Genomic DNA, 26,963 nt, shown 5'->3' with positions numbered 1-26,963 from the left:
GCTGTTGTGCTGACAATTACTTCGACACCACTGAGCGTCCGGCGCGTTCCATACGTCACGACCAAATAGCCGCGATTGGTTAAATAAAAAAGTACTCGCCTACTGTCGAGTGAACGAATCCTAATGCTGCGAGGTCAGACTGATGAATCAGGCCACCAGCGTCTGACCAGAACTGAAGAAGCAGCTTGGATGAGCTGCAAAATGTATTCGACCAAATAAACTTTTGTCCAGTTTAAAAATTGAATTTCTCCTTTCTACTCAAACATGCACGAATCATTCCAAATACAACTTTGGGAAAGTAAATGATGAGGGGAAACAACTATAACACGGTTAAAGTCCGTGAAGCTGCGATTTTGCTGTTATCAGTCTCTGCGCTGGTGTTGAATGAGCAGATACTTTGTATTTTGAAATTTGTATCAAAAGTGAAAAACTCTGGAGCAGTGCATCCCTAATTATTAGGGATGTAACGATATCCAAATCTCTTGATACAATATTTTCACGATATACATCTCATGGTGTGATATTTATTGTGATATTTTGGAGAGGCTGATATTATTGTAGATAGGACACTTTTTTGCTTTTAAAATATGTTGACAAGATTTTGGTGTGAATTATTACTGTCATAATCCCAAGAATTCAAGTAAAAAACATATTTCTTCATGTTGTCTGAGCTGAAATGAATCATGGGATATGTAGTTTCCCCATGTTTATAAGCTGTTGCTACTATAAAACCATGTATTTAAGCAAAGGAACTTGTGATTCAATATATTGTAACAGCCCACCATATTATTGGGTCCGGTCAAGTGGTAACGGAGGGAAACAGGGGCAGATTTTTGACATTCAAATGTCTCTTATTCAGAAACTAGAGGAACTATTGAAATAAGTAAAGTATCAGAATGTAGGAAAGAGTTACACTCCAACAGGGTCAAGTTAAACCTGTGATATTCTTTCAAGTTGTTGACAAAAAATTTAAAAACTCATGTCGGTAACGGAGGGAATGAAATATGCAGCACTTTTTGGGCAATAAATCCAAACAGTGATAACTCTTGGTTCTCACTTACATATCCTTAACAAACTGGTTTGAATATTTGCTTCATATAGTTTTCTACCATATGGTACAAGATTAGGTTGAAAAACCTTTTACTTTTTGACTGATTTTTTATTAAGAAAGGTCATGGTAACGGAGGGAAAAGTAACGGAGGGAAAATTGTGCAAACAAGTAGAAGGTGCAGGATTTTACATAATTTGTCAACTTTTTTCTTCCGAATACTTTAATATTACTTCAAAATGAAAGGAAACTATTTCTATAAAATATGTCAGTCCTTCCAAGCAAATTTTTATAATTTTAAATAAATTTTTTTTGAAAAATCATGTACCTTCATCAACAGTTCAAAGATGGAATAACACAAGATATGATGAAATACATCCATTTATTTACATGATTTTTGGGTCTTTGAAATTTGGGAAATAATTTTTGTTCCATGTTTCATACATGGTCTGTTTAAAACGTATGGAACTTTAGAACCAAAAATGGAACAGAAAAAAGGTCAACAGTTTCATAAACTAGAGTACATATGTATCTGTTCAATACATTTTTATATCAGATGAATTAACTTGAATTTTTGGCCTTGTTGTTTACTTCTGCTTGACCGGGACCCATATTGTGAGACTTTTGACGATACGATATCACGATATTTCAGTTATTGTTGCATCCCTACTAATTATTATTTATTTATTTATCTCATTTTCCGGTGATCCTCGCCCAAGGAGGAAGACTATCGAGAAACCATCTGAAGGAAACATGCACAGTCAAACCCAGGACCTTCTTGCTTAGAATTGTACAGTAAATACTCCTTATAAAACTGTATTTGATCAGATAAATAAATAATCTACTTGTCTTCAGAATATTTTGGGTAATAAAATATGTCTGTCTGCACCTTCGTCGATGTCTGGGGGCAGTCCTCCCACGAACACTTTCCTGGAGAAGCGCTCGAGCCTCTCTCCGCTCGGACAGCGGTTCGGAGAGGTCATCCCCGGGGTCAACGAGGGGTCGCCGTGCCCGTCGTCGAGGAAACCGTCCTCGAAAGGGAACAGACAGGAGCGACCTGCACACAGACACAATTTGGATTTATTAATAAACCACTCGCAGAATTTGACAGAGTGACATTTGAGAGAGAGAAAGAGAAAGAGCTGTGAAGTCATTATTGTGTGCAGTGTCCTTTTCGATATATCGGTTTACAGTGTTGGGAAGGTGACTTTTAAAATGTAATCCCCTACAGATTACAGATTACATACACCAAAATGTATCTTGTAACGTAATATATTAAATTATTTAATGTGAGTAATGTAATCTGAATACTTTGGATTACTTGATTTGTTGTAGAGAAGCAAAGACGAGGAAATCGAAACATCAGAAGTTTTGTCTGATAAAAGAAAATAAAAAGCCCAGACTTTACTGAACCGTATTTAAAAAATATTATTGATAGAAGAGGAGGAGACACGTCCACGCAGCAGGATTTAGACCTGTTAAATCCTGTTTTAGTCCTGTTTAGACCTGGTTTAGACCTGGTTTAGTCCTGGTTTAGTTCTAGTTTAGTCCTAGTTTAGTCTGGGTTAGTCCGGGTTTAGTCGTGGTTTTAGACCTGGTTTACACCTGGTTTAGTCCTGGTTTAGTTCTGATTTAGACCTGGTTTAGACCTGGTTACACCTGGTTTAGTCCTTGGTTTAGTCCTGGTTTAGACCTGGTTTAGTCCTAGTTTAGTCCTAGTTTAGTCTGGGTTTAGTCCTGGTTTTAGACCTGGTTTACACCTAGTTTAGTCCTGGTTTAGTCCTGGTTTAGTCCTAGTTTAGTCTGGGTTTAGTCCTGGTTTTAGACCTGGTTTACACCTGGTTTAGTCCTGGTTTAGTCCTGGTTTAGTCCTAGTTTAGTCCTAGTTTAGTCTGGGTTTAGTCCTGGTTTTAGACCTGGTTTACACCTAGTTTAGTGCTGGTTTAGTTCTGGTTTAGTCCTGGTTTAGTTCTAGTTTAGTCCTGGTTTTAGTCCTAATTTAGTTCTGGTTTTAGTCCTGGTTTAGCCCAAAACGTGACCTTAAGTGATTTTTTTTTTTTTTTTTTTTTTATAGATAGTTTCAGATCATTTAAGAGGAGTTTTTACTAATGCAATAATTTAGATGTGGCAAAATCTTTGTTTGACGTTAGATTATTTCTTATATGACAAAAATTTGATAAATTATAGACCCAGATACTTCAGTTTTGTTCCAAGCACACATAATAATAATAATAATAATAATAATAATAATAATAATAATAATAATAATAATAATAATAATAATAATAATAATTTCTTTTTTTCGCTTTGGACCACATTATTTAGCCGAGTCTTATCAACCAGTGTAAATCTACAAATGAAAGCGCTTTGTAGCTGAATCTCTTGTTTCAATAAACCCCAAAATGTGACCAAAGTAGATGAAAACAGAAATAAAAAGCAAGTGCAGATGTCAAGTTTTCCTTCGCACATGTATTCACAAAACAGCGCGCTCTCCGCTTTGGGAAAAATATCAAGATTTCCTGACAACCGTTGCAATCGAGTTAGATTTGCGGTTGATGTTTTGTAATAGCATTTCACATTTTCCAGAAGAAAACACCGGAATCTGAACTGACAAACTAATACGAGACTCGCGTTTCAGAACATGTTTGTTAACAGGGAAAGTTCGGAATTTATTGTACTTCAAAAACTGTAGCTTTTGTCATTTATTAATTGCGTGCATTGAAATTAATTTGCGATTAATCTTGTAACCCTGTCACAGATTCTATAAAGAAGTGGACTAAAGGAGTGTTCGGTTTCAGTCAAATGAAGCTCATCGAAGCTACGGTTACAGGAGCAAATTTGGAGCCGCGCAAAGTTGCAAAATAAAAACTCCAGAATCACGTAGAGCGGGTTAATACGAACATTTTAAGAGCAAAATGCAGCAGTTACAGAGAGAGGGGTGACAATTTTTAATGTAACGTAGTGTCATAGTACTCGAGACTGGTCTTTTTGCGGTCTTGGTCTTGTCTCGGACTCAACCGCGTCTCGGTTTTGAAGGCGCTCACTGCAAAAAAACAATGGCTTAAATTAAGAACATTTTACTTTCTTTTAGTAGATTCAACTTGACAAGCAAAATGATCTTCCAATGGACCAAGTGTGTTTTTCTTAATTCAAGCAACGTTAGATTTAGTTTTTTATTTTAAGTGCTTAAGTTCTTGGTTTTCTTATTTTAAATGTAGTACAAAAAGTCTTGTTCCACTAGCAGATCATTTTACTTGTCAAGCGAAATTTACTCAAGTCACGATTAAACTCTGTTAATTCAAGTCATCTTAACATGACTAGATTTGAGTTTTTGCAGAGCCTGGACTTGGTCTTGTTTTGAAGGTGTTTGGACTCGATCTTGTCTCAGGCCTGAAGGAGCGTGGACTCAGTCTTGTCTCGGTCTTGAAAGTGTTTGACCTCGGTCTTGTCTCAGTCTTGAAGGAGCTTGGACTTGGTCTTATCTCAGTCTCGACAAGTGATAAAAAGGAGATCGATTTATAAAAACGCTGATATAAATGTGTCAAAAAATCTGTAAAATACAAATAAATGTCGAAAATTGCAAAGATGGCCTGAATTTGGCGTTGATAGGTCATAGTCTTGGTTCTTGTCTTGGTCTCTTACAAAGATGGTTTTGATTTGGTCTCAATGGGCCATGGTCTCAGTCTTGTTTCGGTCTTGACCTTTAAAGGTCTCGTTCTTGTCTCGTCCTCTTACAAACATTGTCTCTGTTTGATCTTGAAGGGCCTTTAAAGGTCTTGTCTTGTCTTGAGACAATGTCCCTTGTCTCGGTCTCTTACAAAGATGGTCTTAGTTTGGTCTCAATGTGCCATGGTCTCGGTCTTGGCCTTTAAAAGTCTCAGTCTCTTACAAAGATGGTCTCGATTTGTCCTTGATGGGCAGTGGTCTTGGTCTTGTCTCGGTCTCGGCCTTTAAACATCTCAGTCTTGTCTCAGTCTCTTACAAAGATGGTCTTAGTTTGGTCTCAATGCGCCATGGTCTCGGTCTTGACCTTTAAAAGTCTCGGTCTTGTCTCGGTCTCGTACAAACATGGCCTCAGTTTGATCTCGATGGGCCTTTAAAGGTCTTGGTCTTGTCTCAGTCTCTTACAAAGATGGTCTTGGTTTGGTCTCAATGCGCCATGGTCTTGGTCTTGGCCTTTAAAAGTCTCGGTCTCTTACAGAGATGGTCTCATTTGGTCTTCATGGGCAGTGTTTCGGTCTTGTCTCAGGCTTGACCTTTAAAACTCTTGGTCTTGTCTCGATCTCGACCTTTAAACTCTCGGTCTTGTCTCGATCTCTTACAAAAATGGCCTCGATTTGATCTCGATGGGCCTTTAAAAGTCTCGGTCTTGTCTCGATCTCGACCCTCAGAGGTCTCGCTTTTGTCCTTGTCACGAGACCCTGTGATCCCGGACGGGTCTCGATCTCGACCCTTTTACAATCTATGAACTCTTTTCTCCTCTGTCCACCGATTCTGTCTCGTCATTCACCATCGCAGCTCAAATATTCCCCGTAAAACTTCGCCAAACCCCAAACCACAAACGCACCGCCGCCGTGTCTCTGTGGTCTCTATGGCCATGACGACGCAGTTTTTTCAGAGGACAAATCTGAAGTGACACATTTCTGCCGTTTAACCGTGAGTCACTCCTGAGTCAGAGCCACACTTTTCAAGAAACATTCTGATTTGAACAACCGAGCTCTGAACGACAGAACAGAAACCTTTTATGTATTCTTAAAATGGTAATAAAGTCGAGCCATTTGCAACGCTCTGACGCAGAAATATGAAAAAAAATAAAAATTAGGGTGTTGAAAGCGGCAGGCAACAATGCGACTGAATGAAGACGTAACAGGAACAATCATTTTGGTTTTGGAATTCAGAAATTGCTTTTTAGTTACAAAAAAACTCTCAAATCGGCTGTATTATTTGGCTGCAATTATTATTTTTTGTGCCATAATTTGTAAGTTAAGCAAAAAAGGCTCTGAAAACGATTAATCCGTGTATCGTTTGTTCGTTTTTCAAAATAAAAACAAAAATAAGAAAACGAAAAAAACAACTATTTTTTTCATTATTTGTGTCCAAAACCAAAATGAAAAAAACAGATAATGATTAGTTTTTTTCTGTTTTTGATTTTGTGTTTAAATGAATAATGGGCTGAACCAGGACTAAACCAGGTCCGACCAGACCGGACTGAGACCAGGACTTAGACCGGGACCAGACCAAGACTGAACCCGGGTCCAGGACCAGAAATGAGACTGGGACTGAGGCCTGAGAGAGACTGAGGCTAGACAAGACCGGGACCAGACTCAGGACCAGGACCGTGACTGAGACCAGGACTGAGACCAGGACTGAGACCAGGAACTGGAGACCCAGGACCCTGAGACCAGGACTGAGACCAGGACTGAGACCGGGACCAGACCAGAACTGAGACCAGGAACTGGGACCAGGCCTGAGACCAGGACTGAGAACTAGGCCTGAGACCAGGACTGAGACCAGGAACTGGACCAGGCCTGAGACCAGGACTGAGACCAGGAACAGGACCAGGACTTGCGCTGGGACCAGACGAGGACCAGGCCGTGATTGAGATCGGGTCCAGACAGGGACCATCCCGGGATTGAGACCAGAACCAGGCCGGGACTGAAAACGTTTTAGTCCTGGTTTAGTCCCGTTTTAGTCCTGGTTCAGTCCGTATGCAAAAGTCCGGCAAAAGTCCAGCAAAAGTCCAGCAAAAGTCCGCAGTTTCAGTCACATAAACGGGAAACGGCCGTTATCCGTTTTTTTCCATTTTTCATTTAAACACAAAATGAAAACCTGAAAAAACAAATCATGATCCATTTTTTCATTTTGGTTTTGGAGACAAATAATCAAGAAAACAGTTGTTTTTTCGTTTTCTTATTTTATATTTTATTTTGAAAAACAAATGAATGATACACAGATTACTATTTTTCATGTCCAATTTTATCTGCTAAAATTAAAAAAAAAATAATCAAAAACTGGAACACACATGGATTGTTTGGTTTTCATCTTATTTATTCTTATTATTCATCTTAACTTTTGTCTCTAAATGCTCCTAAACCGACGCTTTCTTGAGTTGGCGTTTCATTCGTTTCAGTGAGAATGTGGGAAAAATTTTGGAGTTAAAATATGACAATGGCCACGTTTACATGATGTTTTTTAATTCCAAATACATTTTTCTGAATTAAATAGTTCGGAATTAAAATATTCTCCCTCAGGTTTACATGGAAATAATATTTCCAGTGATTAACTGAAGAGCAGCAGCTAAATCCTGATGGTTTTGTGACATTATAACAAAAAATAAACAACAAGTTTGAATTTCCAAGGTATAAACAGTGTTGGGGAGTAACAGATTACAAGTACCAGAGTTAAGTAATCAGAGTACAAATGATGAGTAACTGTATTCAGTTACAGTTACTGTTTCAGTGAGTGGTAATTGGATTACAGTTACTTTGTTGAAATAAATGGATTACATGGTGGTATTTTCCTGTTTTCACATTTGGGGCTATATCCCCCCTTTTTTTTTTTTTCTTTTTTTCTTTTTTTTCTCAGGTAAACCAGGTCTAAACCACTAAACCATTAAACCAGGTCTAAACCAGGTCTAAACCAGGTCTAAACCAGGTCTAAACCAGGTCTAAAAACCAGGACTAAACCAGGTCTAAACCAGGAGGACTAAACCAGGACTAAACAGGACTAACAGGACTAAACCAGGACTAAACCAGGACTAAACCAGGACTAAACCAGGACTAAACCAGGTCTAAAACAGGATTTAACAGGACTAAATCCTGCTGTGTGGACCGTGGCTCCTTCTCTTCTATCAATAATATTTTTAATTTGGTTCAGTAAAGCCCTTTTATTTTCTTTTATCAGACAAAACATCTTATGTGAAGATTTCCTCATCTTTGCTTCTCTACAACAAATCAAGTAATCCAAAGTAATCAGATTACATTACTCACTTTAAGTAATTTAATGGATTATGTTACAAACTACATTTTGGTTTATGTAATCTGTAATCTGTAGGGGATTACATTTTAAAAGTCACCTTCCCAACACTGGGTATAGATATTAGTTACTTTGCTTCTCTGTTAAGAAGGAAAAAGATGGAAAAAATACAGTTTTCTAACCTCAAAATAGAATTTGAGCTTCACTAAAAGTATAATAATGGTGAAATGTGTAATATATCTGTTGTGGATTCAAGTTTTCTGTAAGGATTTGTCCAGTAAAGCCTCAAAATCTGGAGCTTTCCTTCGTCAAAAATACTTAATCTTCATCAAAATCTCTTGTCAGATAAACAAATCATGTAAAACTGAGTTGTAAATGTTTTTAAACTGGGCTCTGGTCTCACTCACGTGTGTCTGAGTGGTTTTCATTTGCCAAATTTGACTTGATTTTTCATAATTTGGGATATTCTGAAGTTAATTCCAGTTTTCCCATTGAAATCCCATGACGTTTCGATTCACTTTTGCCTCCAGCCGCCTCCAATATCAACATTTAGAAAGTTTTTGTTTACAGATTTTTAAAGAGTCTTTCTATTTAAAGCCTCAAATGATGAAGGCAATTCAACTTCTGAAATAAGGTGAATAAATAAATACTGAAAAGAGCGTGAAACCTGAGGGACATTTATTTTTTGCTGATTTTCAAGCTCGATTTTCTGTATTTTACCTAAACAAATGATAATATATTCCCCTCTTTATTACCAGTGTTGGGAGTAACGCGTTATAAAAGTAACGAATTACAGTAATGCATTACTTTTTGCTGTAACGCAGTAATGTAAGGCATTACAGGGGGAAAAATAGTAATATTTTACTCGGTACAAATGTGAGTAACGCGCGTTACAATGTTTTTTAACCTGGATTGAAGTGGTGGGTTTTTCTTCATACAAATTCGCTAAAATCACCTCGATATCAGCAGCGGTGAAACGCCGGAGATGCTCCTCATAGACCTTCAGGTAACCGCGGGCGAAAGGACTGACAAAGAACTCCACACTGTTTAGACCTGGTTTAGACCTGGTTTAGACCTGGTTTAGACCTGGGTCAGTTCTGGTTTAGACCTGGTTTACACTCGTCCTTCCCTCTATCGCAGTTCACTTTTCGCGGTCTCGCTGTTTCGCAGATTTTTTGATTTTTTTTTTTTTTGTGTGCAATTTTGCATGCCCTGTTTTTTTTACATTGTATGAACACGTATTGTGTTCCTCCCGCTGCGTCCTGACTGGCCAAGGGACTCCTGTCTCCTGTACAGTACAGAATGTGTTCAGCTGCCAAATTTAAATACATGTTCAGTCTCTAGCAGTGTGATTCTGAAGTGTTGTACGGTTGTAAGTTTTCTCCCTGACGAAACCCACAACGTCGACGAAACGTTCTGCACCGACAAAGGCTCCTGCGCTCGCACCCAAAAGACAGAGGAAGATGCAAACCATCACACAAAAAGTTGGACTTCTGGACACGCTGAAGGAAGGTAGAAGTTACGCGCTGTAACAGACTCTTGCACCGGCTCAGGTACCTGCAAATAGTTGCTGAAATCAGGGCCGCGAGCCCGAGCAGCAGGGTCCATAAAGAGCGATCGGGTGACAGCCGCTCTTACCTCCATGAGGTGCGGAGCAAAGCCGCTCCTTTCTCCTGCGTCACCTTCAAGCCCGTCCCTACAGTGAGTCCTGTTTTAGTCCTAGTTCACTTCTGGTTTAGTCCTGGTTAGTCTGGTTTAGTCTGGTTTAGTCCTGGTTTAGACCTGGTTTAGACCTGGTTTAGTCCCTGTTTAGTCCTGGTTTAGACCTGGTTTAGTCCTGGTTTACCTGGTTTAGTCCTGGTTTAGTCTGGTTTACCTGGTTTAGACCTGGTTTAGTCCTGGTTCAGTCCATATACAGCGCAAAAGTTATTTTGGTGAGAGTAACTTAAAGTAATGCAATAGTAATGTAATGCCTTACATTTTAAATGCAGTAATATTGTAATGTAACGAATTACTTTGAAATGACAGTAATAGGTAATAAATAACACATTACAGTTTCAAAGTAACTTGCCCAACAGTGTTTATTACTGGCCGCTCTTCATGATCCATTAGTGAAAAATCGGGACGACTCGGACAGTTCTTGGCTAAAACTGGAACAAATCAATAGTTTTGTATAAAGCTGCGACTGTTCTGGGTAAACAGGGACGTCTGGTCGTCCGAGCTCAGAAGAATAAATATTTAAAGGGCAGTGGACAGGGAGGTGGTAAAAAGTACACAAATAAATAAACGCTTAAGCGGAAGAGACGACTGTGTTGAGAAAAAGTGAAATTTTAAATTAAATTTGAGGTATAATAAACATTGACAAAAAAAAGAAAATGCCAGAGAGCTGCTAGTCTAGACGTCTATAAAACATAAAACATTATCAGTGTTGGGAGTAACAGATTACATGTACCAGAGTTAAGTAATCAGAGTACAAATTATGAGTAACTGTTTTGTTTTTTCAGTTACAGTTACTGTTTCAGTGAGTGGTAATTGGATTACAGTTACTTTGTTGAAATATATGGGATTACAGGGCGGGAATTTTCAGTTTTCACATTTTGGGCTAAACCAGGACTAAAACCAGGACTAAACTAGGGACTAAACTGGGACTAAACCAGGACTAAAACCAAAACTAAACTAGGACTAAACTAAAACCAGGACTAAAAACCAGGACTAAAACCAGAACTAAACTAGGACTAAAACCAGAACTAAAACCAGAAAAACTAAACTAGGACTAAACTAGGACTAAAACCAGAACTAAACCAGAACTAAACTAGGACTAAAACCAGGACTAAAACCAGAACTAGAACTAAAAGAACTAAACTAGGACTAAACCAGAACTAAACTAGGACTAAAACCAGGACTAAAACCAGAAACTAAACTGGACTAAACTAGAACTAAACTAGAACTAAACCAGGACTAAAAACCACTAACTAAACCAGAACTAAACCAGAACTAAAAACTAGGACTAAACTAGGACTAAAACCAGAACTAAACTAAAAACTAAAACTAGGACTAAAACCAGAACTAAACTAGGACTAAACCAGGACTAAAACCAAACTAAAACTAGGACTAAACCAGGACCAAAACTAGGACTAAACCAGAACTAAACTAGGACTAAACCAGAACTAAACCAGAACTAAACTAAAAAGCATGACAATATCAAGTAATCCAAAGTATTCAGATTACATTACTCACTTTAAGTAATTTAATGGATTACGTTACAAACTACATTTTGGGGTATGTAATCTGTAATCTGTAGGGGATTACATTTTAAAAGTCACCTTCCCAACACTGACCGTTATCCATTTATTACTGTATAAATTTAGGCAACAAAATAATACATGTAGAACGGAAAAACGTATTTAATTCACCCAATTTGACTTCTTCAGGAATCCCTTGTGGAGCTACTTGGACGAGGGTGGAGAGCTACAGGTTGGAGACTCCTGGACTGTCCCTGTTTACCCGGGACAGTCCAGGTTTTGAGCCTTGTGTCCCCTGTCCCAGCAGATTTATACAAAACCAGTGATTTGTCCCAGTTTTATACAAAAATAATGTCCCAGGTGTCCCGATTTTTGACACATTTGATCCAAACTAAGACTAAACCAGGACTAGATCCAGGGTTCAGACTCTCATGACCTAAAGTGAATTTTCCATGACTTTACAGCTCCTACATGTGTAGAATTGATCAGACTTTTAAGGCTAAATATGAAATGTTAACTCTTTTCCACTCACGGTAAAGGAGAAAATCAGTTTGTCGACTGGACAAAAGTTTGTTTGGTTGAAGATAAACTTTTATCCAGTCGACAAACTGATTTTCTCTTTGCCATAGATTCTACCTGGACGACTGAGAGATTTTTCACACACCTTTCCACTCACCTTATGGTTTGGGATTATAGTGTTTTAACTTTCAAAATCCTGTCAGTGCATTTATTGTCGTCTCTTTTAAACAAAAGGCGCAAACGTTCAGAAATAATAATAACAGCCTCATGAGAACTTAACAGAACGCTGTAGTTGTGTGAAAGAGACACTAAAATTCCATGACTTTCCCAAAACTTTCATTGGATTTACAAAATTTCATGATGTTTTTTGACATTTTCTATTTCCATGACTTTTCCAGGATTCCCATGACCGTGGGAATCCTGTATACATCAGGTCTAAACCAGGACTAAAATAGGACATATCACAATTTTTGACTAATCTGACCCCAGCCAACAGTAAAGAGGAGCATAGACATTAGTTATAGTCATTTGTTTAGCCAAAATACAGAAAACTGTGACCATAAAGCAAAAAAAGTTTAGAATTTTAAAACAACGCTACAAACTGAAGAAATCTTCCAATCAAAATAATTGAGTAGTCTTTATTTGAATTCATTTGAACTTTAATCGGTTGTTTTATTTCTGTTTAATGACTTTAACAGAAGTGACTGTTTGCTTTGAGACACAGTGAACTTTGCGTAGAGCCGATTATGTTTGGGTGACCAGATTTTCAGAATCAAAAACTAGGACACCCCCAGTTTGTGGTGGTTAGTAATAATTAAATTGTGAAAAGAGTTTGTAATTAAGTCAAATTGTTTAGCGCTGAGGCCATTCACGACTTATTCACAACTAATATGAGTCAGTATAGTCACATTTTCTTTGTGTTTTACTCATTTTAAAGCAGTTTTTCTGTATTTTACATGAACAAATGACAGTTTATGCTTCTCTTTACTGTTGGCAGAGATCAGATTGGTTAAAAATTGGGACATTTCTTGTATAAAACTGGGACAAATCAGTGGTTTTGTATAAATCTGATGGCACAGGGGACACAGGACTGTCCAAAAGAGTCCAAATTGTTGCGATCATTGATTTGGCCAGCTGCTTGTCTCCATGGAGATGAACCTTCCTCACCTGGAATGTTCCAATTATAATATAAAGCTTGATGCCACCTGGCCAAGTTACAGGTCAGATCTGCGGAGAGGTGACCCAGCTCACGTGAAGAATCCATAACAATAAGAACACTTGTGTAAGACAGACGGGGGACTAATGCGTCTGTTACACATTTTAAGCAAAACCGACCAATAACATCTCCATGGAGACAAGCCTCGTTTCACAAGTGCGACACTGCGAGGCAAAATAAAAAGAAGAAGTATAAAATGTGAAATAAACAAATGTCACGGAGGAAACGGGGACACATTCACAGGCACAGACGGAGGAGAGAGGCGGCCGGAGGTACCTCTTCTGCGACCGTAACTCCGAGCTGCTCCACAACCAACGGGACGGAAAAGAGAGAAAGATGGACAAAGAGAGAGTGAGGACAGAGAGAAAGAGAAAGAGAGAGAGGGGGACACATGGGGGGGACAGGCAGCAGAGACGAGGAGACAGGGAGAGAAGAGACAAACATGGTTTTGGTGAGCAGGAATCACAAGCCCAACAAGTTAACGTCTGTGCGTGCGGTTAAGTAGAAGGTTAATCTCGTGCTTATTTCATAAAGACCAAACTCCCCTCGTGACCCGACTGTGGTTGTGTGCGGTTCAGAAAATCAGAATCAGAATTTATTTGTCATTTCAGTATAAAAAAAAATACACAGAAACAGAAACAGCAGCATAGATAATAATAAGAATAAATAGTTAAAATACTGGTAACACTTTATAATAACTACACCTTATTTAGCCTTAATAAAGCATGAACAAAGTCTTAATTAATAATGAACAAAGACTTAATTAATAATGATTCACGCTTACTAAATGTTTAATAAAGGATAATTAGTCTTCACTTTACACTCTCCAAAAGACTTAACTAACAGATAACAGCTGCCTGAATGATCATTGCATTGTATTATTAGTAATCATTCTCTCATAGTTTATTAATGATTAATAAATGCTCAAATGGTTAGTTCATGAGTAATTAAGTATGAAATAATTATGAGTAGCTATTTACAGCACAGGCAAATTAAGTGCAAGTGCTAATTAAGGTAGTAATTAAGTAGTTACTAAGCATGAATCATTATTAATTAAGTCTTTGTTCATTATTAATTAAGCCTTTGTTCATGCTTTATTAAGGCTAAATTAGGTGTAGTTATTATAAAGTGTTAGTTTGGTAACACTTTATAATAACTACACCTTATTTAGCCTTAATAAAGCATGAACAAAGACTTAATTATTAATGATTCACGCTTAGTAACTACTTAATTACTACCTGAATTAGCACTTAACTTGCACTTAATTCGCCTGTGCTGTAAATATTTACTCAATACTTCTTAATTACTCATGAACTAACCATTTGTATGTTTACAAATGCATATTTAAGTTCACATTTGAGCATTTATTAATGATTAGTAAGCCATGAGATAATGATTTACTAATAATGTAATACAATGATCATTCAGGCAGCTGTTGTCTGTTAGTTAAGTCTTTCTGAGAGCTTTTCTAAAGTGAAGACGAATTATGCTTTATTAAACATTTGTTCCAGAGAAACAATAATGCATTACTAGTAAATCATTCTCTCATGGCTTACTAATCATTAATAAATGTTCAAATTTGTACTTAAATACACATTTACAAATGCACACACAAATGGTTAGTTCATGAGTAATTAAGTAAGAAATACTTATGAGTAAATATTTACAGCACAGGCGAATTAAGTGGAAGTTAAGTGCTAATTCAGGTAGTAATTAAGTAGTTACTAAGCGTGAATCATTATTAATTAAGTCTTTGTTCATGCTTTATTAAGGCTAAATAAGGTGTAGTTATTATAAAGTGTTACCAAAAACACTCACCCCCGCCTCCTGTTTTCTAAAGTGCGTTCCAAGTCAGTGCTGTTTTGTAAGGTGCATTAGTGTCTGGGCTTTCTGACAAAGCGTGATGTTAGTAAAGCAAAAAACAGAGAAGGAGCACACACACTGAAACTGCACTTTTCTCATATCGGAACGGCTGCATGAAACAGAAATCTGAACGCAAAACAACTGAAAACTCGGGTGAAATCTTTGTGTATGAGCCTGTATCTGGCAACTGAGAACCAGAAAGTGCTCGTTTGCATGCTATTTGTTGTTGTTGTTAACTCTGAGGATTGTGAAAAATGCTTATAAACTCATGGTGAATAATTATTTTGCTCAAAATTGCATAAGGTAAGTGAGGAATAACCTTGGAGTTGGACCATAATAAACAGTTTAAAATGAACTTGTTGTTTAGACGTTGGTAAAACTTGTGGACCACACCTGTCTCTGGCACTGAACAAAATTACTGTTTTGCTAAACCTGAACCAGGAAACACAGACAACCAGAATAATCATTTTCAAATGGCCTTGCAAACCAAGCAGTGTTTTCTTGTATGTTTTTATAAACCATTGCCAACAGCGGGATGTGCCAAATGTTTCCAAATGACCTTCACGACACTCTGGGGTCGGCCAGGTCTTTCCGGCTTCCTCCTCTGCCAAAAAATCCAACTCACCCCCAGGTGGTGATCGGTGACAGCTCTGCCCCTCTCTTCTAGCCCAATTCATCAGCCGGTTTCACTTCATGGATTTGTTCGCTTGATAGTAGGCTGGTACTTTTTTAATTTAATCAATCACTGCTATTTGGTCGTGACGTATGTAATGCGCCGAAACTGTCCGTGATGTCCAAGTAATTGCTGGCTTCACAGATTGGCAGGTGTGCGGTTTCCAACTTTTGGGGTTCTTACAAAGCGTCTAGTGAATTCTTATTCCTGACCTAGTTAGTTGAGAGAAATGAAACTGAGTGGAGGCACTAGGTGGCTCCAACCTGGCAACCTCCCTTCACCCGAGCAGCCAAGAACTACCCACCTGTTTTCATTCATTCTCACCACCCCGTCTGTCACTCCGGTCCCGCTACACATTTTCCGTCCGCTCACCGCCGCAGTAGCCTTGGGTGCACACAAGTCCGCTGCCAAATCCTTCACCTCCATAACTTCGTCTTCCATCTACCTTTCCGCATTATCCATCCCCTGTCCTCACGCCCCACTGGCAAACAGAGCACTGACCTGACACTTCCTATTTCCGGTTTCGTGCGCGGGACCTTCGCATGTGACGTCACTGCGACGTCATCACCAAAAAAACCACCGTTGATAATAAAATATTAGTTTCTCATTTTCTATTGCTGCTACAGGCGCAGAGATATGGCCATATAATTTACTGTATTTTTCTGTTTTTTTCCTTATTTCATTGTTATCAGTAATTTGGGTTTTAAGGGTGAAAACCCACATTTCTTAGTTAATTGGCTTGGGGGAGGAGTCATGGGGATAAAAGAGCCACTCTCCCTCCCTCAGTCAGTTTAAACCTGGACCTGCAAGAGGAAGGTAATCTACCAGAGCTTTAAGCAGACTTTTACTGGTGTGTGTGTATATATTGTAAATACTTTGTCTTTATTGTTTCATTTTTTGTTGTATAGCACTATTCAAACTTTCTTTATTTGGGAACTTTAACACCTATTAAACACTCAAAAAAACATCCTTCTGACTACGCCATCGTTATTACAGCAAGATAGAACCCCGTCACACATGCGTCCAATGGTCAGATGACAGGACAAAAAAAGCGGTCGTCCACCTCCAGCTTTTGGTCCTGGTGCCACGTGCACTGATGGACAACTTTGTGCTCGAACTGTGACTAATACAGAAATCCAATAACAGAACTCCAGTCGGGTTCAGATGAGGGAGGCTTCAGGTGTCACTAGTGTTGTCTTCATGGGGGGGGGCAGTTCAAGGGGAAGACTTCCACAATATCACAAAAGTATATGCTATATATTATGGGTATAACGATATCCAAACCGATGTACAAACTACTCGGCGTTCTCTCTCTTAAGTTCAAGATTAGTCCTGTTTACACTAGGGATGAGCATGATTAGTGGACTAATCGATAATTGTTCATTAAGAATTCCGTGAATTATGTTCATTTCTAATCGACAAACCGAATGTAGGTTTCTGTATATAGATATGAAGCTGTGTCTGACAGCACAAACACTGGAGTTGCGGCCTCACAGTCCCACGTTTGGGCTCTGGCTCCTCCTTGGAAATCACTTAAAGGTTGTATGGAGGATTTTTTTTTTACTTTCAAATTGTCAATGAAAGTTTAAAATACTGAGAATACAGAGATGGAGCAGCCTTGTAATTATGACCAAAAAAAAAAAAAAAAAATGAAAAGAATGAAAATCGATCAACTGTGGACATAGTGAGGCCAAATAAACATCAGCCAATAGAAAACAAGGCTACCTCATTTTCTATTGGCTGTTCGGTTGTCGATCAAACTCCCTGCCTTTCTAGTGTAACTGACTCATGGGCGCTTGGGGATTACGTGGTTTATGCAGCGGTTCTTGGAGGCTTTTTTAAACTGTAGCTTCTTCGCAGATCGCACAAAATTTGTTGAGATGGCGGACGAGAATCCACGAGCGGTTCCCCACAAGAGAAAGTCTGTTTTTGAGGTCGCTGAAAGAAGAAGAGAAGTGGAAAAGGAGCAAAGACAAACTGAGGTGATTCTTGGAGATCTCGTCCAGCGATTGCGCGAATGAAGAGGACGAAAGGTCTAAAAACTGACGTGTCGGTCGCTAAATTATTTCTACACAGGTCACTTCAGTGGTAATTCTGAACATGCACTGGCTGTAAAAAAAAAGCTTGATTTCTGGAGTAAGGAGGCAGGAGAAGGTGTTTCTACTGAGGGACCTGTGGAGGAGGAAGGTGGTGTCACACACGCACAACATTTGAAAAAGGACTGTCACTGTATTTCTTTTCCCTTAAAAAATCCTCTATACAACCTTTAAGCACTCAGTGAGAGCGTTTACATGCACATCTGTGTCACGGTTTCGTCATGGTGCATGTTTACTCAGTATCCCGGTTACTGCAACATAAAGAGCTGCGCTAAACCGGCACACGTACGATCTTTGAAAACATCGCGAGACACAGAACAGACTCACCTTCACCTTCAGCACCCCTCTGTCACAGAAACAACACTCATATTCCACTGAGTCGTGTCCTTTAGTCCTGACAGAAGCTGAACCGCATCAGCACAAGAGCGTTTTTTTTTTCCTTCGCTTAGTTTATGCAAATTAGCCATGAGGTTTTAAGTTTCGTTTCTACTTGCACAAAGCTGCATTAAACACATTATAATGTCAAACGGTCATGGTTTATATGTTGTAAGGTTGAGTTTATTTACGCAGAGTAGTAATAGTAATAATGATAATGATCATTTTAATATAAAAACGTTCTCTCAACAATCTATTAATAAAATTTCATCGAATGCCCATCCCTGGTTTAGACCTGGTTTAGTCCTGACCCACCCGTGTGTAAATACTACCCGCCCGTAATACACAATACGAGTTCATACGCTGTAAAAAAGAATCCAAAATTGCGCACACAAAAACTCTGCGAAACCGCGATATAACGAGAGACGACTGTATTGTGATGGTCCACGATATTATTGAGAGAAATCTGACGACACGACATCACGATATTTCGGTTATTTTTACTTTATATGTCCATGTATACGGTGAAATGTATATCCTGACAGCCCATCCCTGGTCTCTTTGTGTGTACTTCTGTTCAGTCCTTCCTCTTAATGGTGTGACATAGTTTGCGTGGCGTCCAGGAGGGAGCGGGGCTGGTGCGGAGTGGAAAATTCCCACAGAGTATTTATATTGGCCCGGTGACAGTTTGAGCTGGAGGCAGATCTGTAATGACATCTGTGTAATCTGCGGCTCCGCTTATCTCGCGATTAATGAGACTTTTATGGAAACGCGTCAGATTAATGGCGGCGGATGTCAATATGACGGACTTATAAGGTGTTTTATGGCCTGATCCTTTATTCCATTCATCGCGGCTTCTCACAAGAGCGAAACGGTTTTCAAATTGTTTTATGGAGAACGCTTTTGTAACTTATTTATAACTTATACAGTCTCCGCAGATCTGACCTGTAACCTACCGAGACAAGCAGGTGCAGGTGCGGTTTAAAGGTCCTGGATTATGACAAATTTACTCTTTTACCCATATTAGGTCATTGTTCCATCAAAAACAGACCCAGAGTTGTGTTTTGTTTCATTGAGTAACTCTGTCCGGATGAAATGATCCAAATGATCCTAGTGAAGGTGTGTGGAGTTTAAAAACAGAGTGGAGCACTTCCTGTATCGCCACATGACGTCACAGCATCGTATGGGCGATTCTGGAGCGTCAGTTTTTGTGGCTTTTATACGACACGTGGACCGCTCCTCTAAACCAGGACTAAACCAGGACTAAACCAGGACTAAACCAGGACTAAATCAGGTCTAAACCAGGACTAAATCTAGGTCTAAACTAAGTGTAAACCAGGACTAAAATCTGGACTAAACCAGGACGAAACCAGGATTAAACCAGGTTTAAACTAGGTCTAAACTAGATCTAAACCAGGACTAAAATGAGGACTGAAACCAGATCTAAACCAGGTTGAAACCAGTTTGTAACCAGGTTTAAACCAGGTCTAAACCAGGAAACCAGGACTAAACCAGGTCTAAACCAGGTCTAAATCTAGGTCTAAACTAGGTCTAAACCAGGACTAAAATCAGGACTAAACCAGGTCTAAACCAGGTCTAAATCTAGGTCTAAACTAGGTCTAAACCAGGTCTAAACCAGGTCTAAACCAGGTCTAAACCAGGTCTAAATCTAGGTCTAAACCAGGACTAAAAGGACTAAACCAGGTCTAAACCAGTCTAAAAGGTCTAAAAGGTCTAAAGGTCTAAACAGGACTAAAGTCTAAAAGGTCTAAACTAGGTCTAAACCAGGACTAAATCTAAACCAGGTCTAAATCTAGGTCTAAACTAGGTCTAAACCAGGACTAAAATCAGGACTAAACCAGGTCTAAACCAGGTCTAAATCTAGGTCTAAACTAGGTCTAAACCAGGTCTAAACCAGGACTAAACCAGGTCTAAACCAGGTCTAAATCTAGGTCTAAACTAGGTCTAAACCAGGTCTAAACCAGGACTAAACCAGGTCTAAACCAGGTCTAAATCTAGGTCTAAACTAGGTCTAAACTAGGTCTAAACCAGGACTAAAATCAGGACTAAACCAGGTCTAAACCAGGTCTAAATCTAGGTCTAAACTAGGTCTAAACCAGGTCTAAACCAGGTCTAAACCAGGTCTAAACCAGGTCTAAAGGTCTAAACTAGGTCTAAACTAGGTCTAAACCAGGACTAAAATCAGGACTAAACCAGGTCTAAACCAGGTCTAAATCTAGGTCTAAACTAGGTCTAAACCAGGTCTAAATCTAGGTCTAAACTAGATCTAAACCAGGACTAAAATGAGGAGTGAAACCAGGTCTAAACCAGGTTGAAACCAGGGACTAAACCAGGACTAAACCAGAATTAAAATCAGGTCTAAAGCAGGTCTAAACCAGGACTAAACAAGACTAAAACCAGACCTTAAACCAGAACTAAAACCAGGACTAAAATCTTAATGTTTCTAGTGTAGCTATGTGGACTTTAAAAACACAGTGGAGCTCTTTTCTGTTTTAGTAAAAGTGTTTTTTTGTTCAGGATTTATAAGAGAATCCGGCGCAGACTCTGGTCCCTTTAAACTCATTTGACTTTTCTCTTCTGCTCTCGTCTGTCACGGCACAAACCCCAAACCCCAATCCCATTATCACAGAGGCAGCCTTTTGTCAAACCCCTCTCTCTCTCTCTCTCTCTCTCTCTCTCTCTCTCTTCTCTGTCTCTCTTTCTCTCTTAACTCTCCCTCTTTCACTCTCTCTCACACCCCTCACACTCTTTCTTTCTCCCTGTTTCGTTTCCTCTCTCTATCCCTTTTTATCCCCTCTCTTTCTTCTACAGTTTGTCTCTTTGCCTTCTCCTTCTCTCTTTCTCTTCTCTAATCTCTCTCTCCTTCTCTCTCCATTATTAAAGGAGTCTGTCTCTCTCCACTGAGCAGCTCGGCCTCTCTCCTCTTTCTTCCCTCTCCCCGCTCTCTTTCTGCTTCTCCATTAAAGCTGCAGCTCTCTCTCTCTCTCTCTCTCTCCTCTCTTTGTTTTCTCTATTTACTTCGCTTCTCTCCTCCATTTATCATCCCATCTCTCTCTCTCTCTCTTTCTCTCTCTCTCGTTCCCTTTCTATTATTAAAGAAGTCTCCAGAACATGAGCGTCTCTCTCCGCCTCCTCTGGTCTCTCTCACTCCTCTCTCTTCTTTCCCTCTCTCTTCTCCTCTTTCCCTCCCCTCTCTCTCTCGCTTTCACTCACCCTGGTCTCTCTCTCCCTCTCTCTGTCCCCCTCTCTCTTTCCTCTCTATCTCCTCTCCCTCTTCTCTCTCTCCCCCCTCTCTTCCTCCTCTCACTGTCTGCCCCGCTCTTTTCTCTCTCTTTCCCTTTATCCCTCTTCCTCCCCACTCTCCCTCTCTCTCTCTCTGTCCTCTCACTCTGTCCCCCTCTCTCCCTTCTCTCTCTTCTCCTCTTTCTCTCCATCCTCCCTCTTTTCATCTCTCTCTTCCCCTCCTCTTTATTTCCCTCTCTCTTTCTCCTCTCTCTCTCTCTCTGTTATTAAAAGTCTGTGTGTCTAAAAGTTTCAGAAAAGTCACCCGGCAACAGAGACTAAACCACAGAGAAAATGAAAACACTCAAGAGGACAAAAGAGGACAAAAGAGTCCGGGACGAGACCGGGACGAGACCGGGACGAGTCCGGGACGAGACCGGGACGAGACCGGGACGAAACCGGGACGAGTCCGGGACGAATCCGGGACGAGACCCGGACGGGTCCCGGACGAGTCCAGGACGAGACCAGAATGAGCTTTAGGAAACTTTACATATTTGGGTCGAGTTCTTGTTCATGTTGGGGATGTTCTACATGTATGTTTATGGTGGTTCATAAGTTACCCTGATGACACGATGCACACATTAGCAAACGCTGCCAAAAAGGTTTTTAAAGAGTCATTAAACACCAAAATCAGTTGTTTGTTTGTTTTCTGCTGATTATCTGTGTAAATGTGTCTAAAATAGAAATGTAAACCACACCTCTGGCCTTATTTTGACATTTTGGTGCATATTTTTTTTTAAAACTGTCTCTTTAAGATCAACTACGACCAGGACAGATGAATTTTCGGGTTGGACCAACGGTCGTCAGTGAGTCAGTTACAAGTTATTACATGAGCGCAGCCGCTGGCGTCTCTGGGCGGAACGCGAGGACGTGAGGACGCGAGGACGCGAGGACGCGAGGACGCGAGGACGCGAGGACGCGAGGACGCGAGGACGCGAGGACGTGAGGACGTGAGGACTGAGGAGGACGAGGACGACCGAGGACGCGAGGACCGAGGACGCGAGGACGTGAGGACGCGAGGACGCGAGGACGCGAGGACGTGAGGACGCGAGGACGCGCGAGGACGCGAGGACGCGAGGACGCGAGGACGCGAGGACGCGAGGACGCGAGGACGTGAGGAGCCCCTCTCAGCCCCGCACAGACCTGGTGATTCATGAGTGTTTGAGCAGGTTTTATCTTTCTGACTCTGCATTTGCTCTAAAATTCCCGTTTTCTTCAACCCCCTAAACACACCCATGACTTTTGTTTACTTTTTGCCAGAAAACATTGATACAAGTTGGAATCACTGGTTTTGGCTCAGATAAAAAATAATACAAAACCAAAAAATCAATGTTTCCTACCATAAACTGTACAGAGCTGCATTAAAGGTCTTAAGGTCTCTGAAACCAGCCTCCAGAGTGGAAAAGTTGATACACTCAGTCGTAGTGTTTCCGTCTACACTGCCCAAGACGCAAAACTCTGGTCTCAGGTCACGTACACGTTTACGTCACATACATCATCACCACCGAGCCGCCTGGCATGCAAACCCACTCGAATTACACACACTTTTGCGTCACCGTATGCACGCAGATTTCCTCCTGAATAAAAAGTGAAGATGCGACGCCACTTTTGCGTCTTCTGTTTAGACCACAGGTGTCAAACATGCGGCCCAGGGGCCAGATCCGGCCCTCCAAGACCTTTAATCTGGACCTTGGCTGATTTTCTACTGAAATATTTTAATTCTATTTTTTATTAAAATCTTGTTAATTTTCTGTGGTGTTTATCACAGCAGCGTCTCCAGCGTCTCTGTACGTGGCCCCTCCCACCAGAGCAGCACAAATGAAGACTTGTCTCTTTCCAAACGCTCTTAAAGGACGATCGTTTTGACTGTTGACCGTGACACCCTCATCAGAAAAATGTCCAACATGAGAAAAGTGGAGCCAAGTGCAGGATTTTCCAAGAAATATTTACTTATTCCTATTTATACAAATTAATGTTAAACAAGTTCATGTTAAAACATTGTGTTGAAATTGTATTTTTCTTAAAGTTTCAGGTTGTTCATAATATTATAATATTTTGTAAAAGAAAGAGTTCATCAATTAAAAAAGATTTCTGTAATAGATTTGTGTTTCTCTGCACAAATATTTGAACTTATTGTTATTTTGGGGGTTTATATGCCATGAGTTTTCTGATCCGGCCCCTTTGGGATCAAAGTCGGTTGGATACGACGCCCGGAACCAAAGTTTGACACCTCTGGTTTAGACCGTCATCATGTAAACGTAGCTTAAGTTCAGTAGAGATCGGCAATTCCGGGTCTGAAATTATCCAAATGATTCTAATGAAGGTGTATTGAGTTTTCAAAACCCAATGGAGCACTTCCTGTATCACCATGTGACATCACAAAGTGGAATGTCTTCTGTTTGAGAGAACAAAATAGTCTAAATATGCAGAGTTTGTGCATGAATGAAACAAAACACAACTCCAGGTCTGTTTTTGATGAGCAAACAACATTATAACATACAGTAGATCAAAAAACAGCCTAAGAATGAGCTTTAAAACAGACGCTGTCACGTCACCCAGTCCAGTCCTAATGTGTGTTTACATAAAATACTTCGTTAATCTGGTAAATTGTACTTGTACTATCCACTGTAAAACACATTTCAGTGAGTGTGCACCTGCTCTGGGACTGCAGATGGAAAACTGCAGCAGCTAAATCTGGTACAGCTCATGTTTTAGATTCATGACTTTATACACGGCCCCTGACAAATAAACAATGAACTCAACTATTTTTCAGCTTTTGCCATAACATAACATACCAATTCTATTTACAGTACTGGACAAAACTGTTGGTGCTCCTCTGGCAATGAAAGAAAAATCAACAAAAATCACCGAAATAACTAAACTGAGAAAAGCAATAATAAATACAAATTTACTGAAAATTGCCCAAAGGAAATCAAACATTGCTTTTCACCTGTGGTTCAACAGAATTATTAGAAAAACAAAATAATGAAACTGGCCTGGACAAAAATGATGGTTCCCTTAACTTAATATTTTGTTGCACAAACGTTTGAGGCAAACTCTGCAAACAAATAATTTCTGAAACTGTCAGTGAGACTTTTGCTCTGGTCAACTGGTATTTTGACCCATTTCTCGTGAGCAAACTGTTCTTATTGTCTCAGGTTTGAAGGATGTCTTCTACAGACGCATGTTTCAGCTCCTTTTACATATGTTCAGTAGGACTGAGATCTGGGCTCACAGAAGAACACTCCAGAACAGTCCAATGTTTTGTTCTTTGGGTCCGGTCGAGCGGTAACGGAGGGAAACAGGGGCAGATTTTTTACATTCAAATGTCTCTTATTCAGAAACTAGAGGGATTATTGAAATAAGTAAAGTATCAGAATGTAGGAAAGAGTTACACTCCAACAGGGTCAAGTTAAACCTGTGATATTCTTTCAAGTTGTCGACAAAAAATTTAAAAACTCATGTGGGTAACGGAGGGAATGAAATATGCAGCACTTTTTGGTCAATAAATCCAAACAGTGATAACTCTTGGTTCTCACTTCCATATCCTTAACAAACTGGTTTGAATATTTGCTTCATATAGTTTTCTACCATATGGTACAAGATTAGGTTGAAAAACCTCTTACTTTTTGACTAATGAGATTTTTTATGAAGAAAGGTCATGGTAACGGAGGGAAAAGTATCGGAGGGAAAATTGTTCAAACAAGTAGAAGGTGCAGGATTTTACATAATTTGTCAACTTTTTTCTTCCGAATACTTTAATATTACTTCAAAATGAAAGGAAACTATTTCTATAAAATATGTCAGTCCTTCCAAGCAAATTTTTATCATTTTAAATACATTTTTTTTTTTTTAATCCTGTCCCTTCATCAACAGTTCAAAGATGGAATAACACAAGATATGATGAAATACATCAGTTTATTTACATGATTTGCAGGTCTTTGAAATTTGGGAAATAATTTTTGTTCCATGTTTCATACATGGTCTGTTTAAAACGGATGAAACTTTAGAACCAAAAATGGTACAGAAAAAAGGTCAACAGTTTCATAAACTAGAGTACATATGTATCTGTTCAATACATTTTTATATCAGATGCATTAACTTGAATTTTTGGCCTTGTTGTTTACTTCTGCTTGACTGGGCCCCTTAGCCATTTTTTTGTGTTTTTAGTTGTGTGTTTTGGTTCATTATCCTGTTGGAAGACCCATGACCTATGACTGAGACCAAGCTTTCTGACACTAGGTGACACATTTTGATCCAAAATACTTCAACAGTTTTGAGATTCAGTTGTATTTTGCACTGATTGAAGACACCCTGAGCCAGATGCAGCTAAACAGCTCCAGAACAAAACCAAACCTCCTCCGTGCTTCACAGTGGGGACAGTGTTCTTTTCTGGGTGTGTTTCATTTTTGCGTCTGTGAACATAGAGCTGATGTGCTTTGCCAAAGAGCTTCAGTTTTGTCTCATCTGTCCAAAGAACATTCTCCCAGAAGCTTTGTGGCTTGTCATTATGCATTGTGGCAAATTCCAGTCTCACTTTTTAATGATTTACTTTCAGCAGTGGTGTCCTCACATGAAGTCCACTTTGGCTCAAACAGTGACGGATGGTGTGAACTGACACTGATGTACGTCGCCATTCAAGTTCACATTTCATTTGTTTGGAGGTTGTTCTGGGCTCTTTGGTTCCATTCGTATGATCCATCTCTTCAATTTCTCATAAATGTTCCTTTTGCAGCTGTGTCCGTGGAGGTTGGCTTCAGTCCTGTCGACCTTAAACGTCTGAATAACATGTGTAACTGTAATCACAGGAACATCAAGCTGCTTGGAGATGATCTTATGGCCTTTATCTTTATCCTGCTTGTCTGTCATTTTCTTTCTAGTCTCCTGACACAGTTCTCTTCTTCTCTTTCTCTGCTCCATGTTCAGTGTTGTGTCCATCATGTCTCCAAACAGCACAATGACACATGTCTCCCTTTAAACAGAAACACTGACTGAGGACAAGTTTGAAGAACCTGTGATGCAGATTAGAGACACACCCAAGTTTAAAATGTTACTTACAATCTTTTCTAGAGGTACCATCATTTTGTCCAGGCCAGTTTCATTTCATTTGATTTTTTTTTTTTTTTAATAATTCTGTTGAACAACAAATCAAAAACAGTGTCTGATTTTCATTGGTTATTTGTCAGGAAATTTTTATTTATTATTGCTTTTCTTAGTTTCAAGTTATTTCAGTAAAAATTGTTGATTTTTCTTTCATTACCAGAGGGTAATTTTGTCCACGATTGTACTTAGAAACTTTACAGCTGTACAAAAACATCGAACAGACAAAGATAATCACCGTTAAAGTCACAATATAACGACTAAAAAACAATAAGATACTCAACAACAAGCTCAATTTTACCCAGTGTTGGGGAGTAACAGATTACATGTGCTGGAGTTAAGTAATCAGAGTACAAATTATGAGTAACTGTATTCAGTTACTGTTACTGTTTCAGTGAGTGGGAATTGGATTACAGTTACTTTGTTGAAATAAATGGATTACATGGTGGTATTTTCCTGTTTTCACATTTGGGGCTATATTCCCCCCTTTTAATTTTTTTCTTTTTTTTTTTTTCTTGGTAATTTCACTCATTGCCGTAAACTAACCAGGTCT

The 26,963-nt window shown here is 39.4% G+C and overlaps 1 protein-coding gene across 2 annotated transcripts in view; it reads right to left on the bottom strand.

Moving 5' to 3' along the window:
• Nucleotides 1-26,963, bottom strand: part of cpeb3 (cytoplasmic polyadenylation element binding protein 3) — a 214,335-nt gene that overhangs the window by 109,127 nt on the left and 78,245 nt on the right. For both annotated transcript variants that reach the window (XM_055162839.1, XM_055162838.1), the window contains one exon: nt 1,938-2,105. In XM_055162839.1, coding sequence (XP_055018814.1) covers nt 1,938-2,105 — 168 coding nt within the window. The remainder of the gene's footprint in view (nt 1-1,937; nt 2,106-26,963) is intronic.

Source organism: Boleophthalmus pectinirostris, unplaced genomic scaffold (genome assembly GCF_026225935.1).
Source record: "Boleophthalmus pectinirostris isolate CB_2022bp ecotype Guang Dong unplaced genomic scaffold, ASM2622593v1 HiC_scaffold_5, whole genome shotgun sequence".
Classification (NCBI taxonomy): domain Eukaryota; kingdom Metazoa; phylum Chordata; class Actinopteri; order Gobiiformes; family Gobiidae; genus Boleophthalmus; species Boleophthalmus pectinirostris.
The sequence above is the reverse complement of the archived record's forward strand: the minus strand, read 5'-3'. Positions and strand labels throughout refer to the sequence as shown.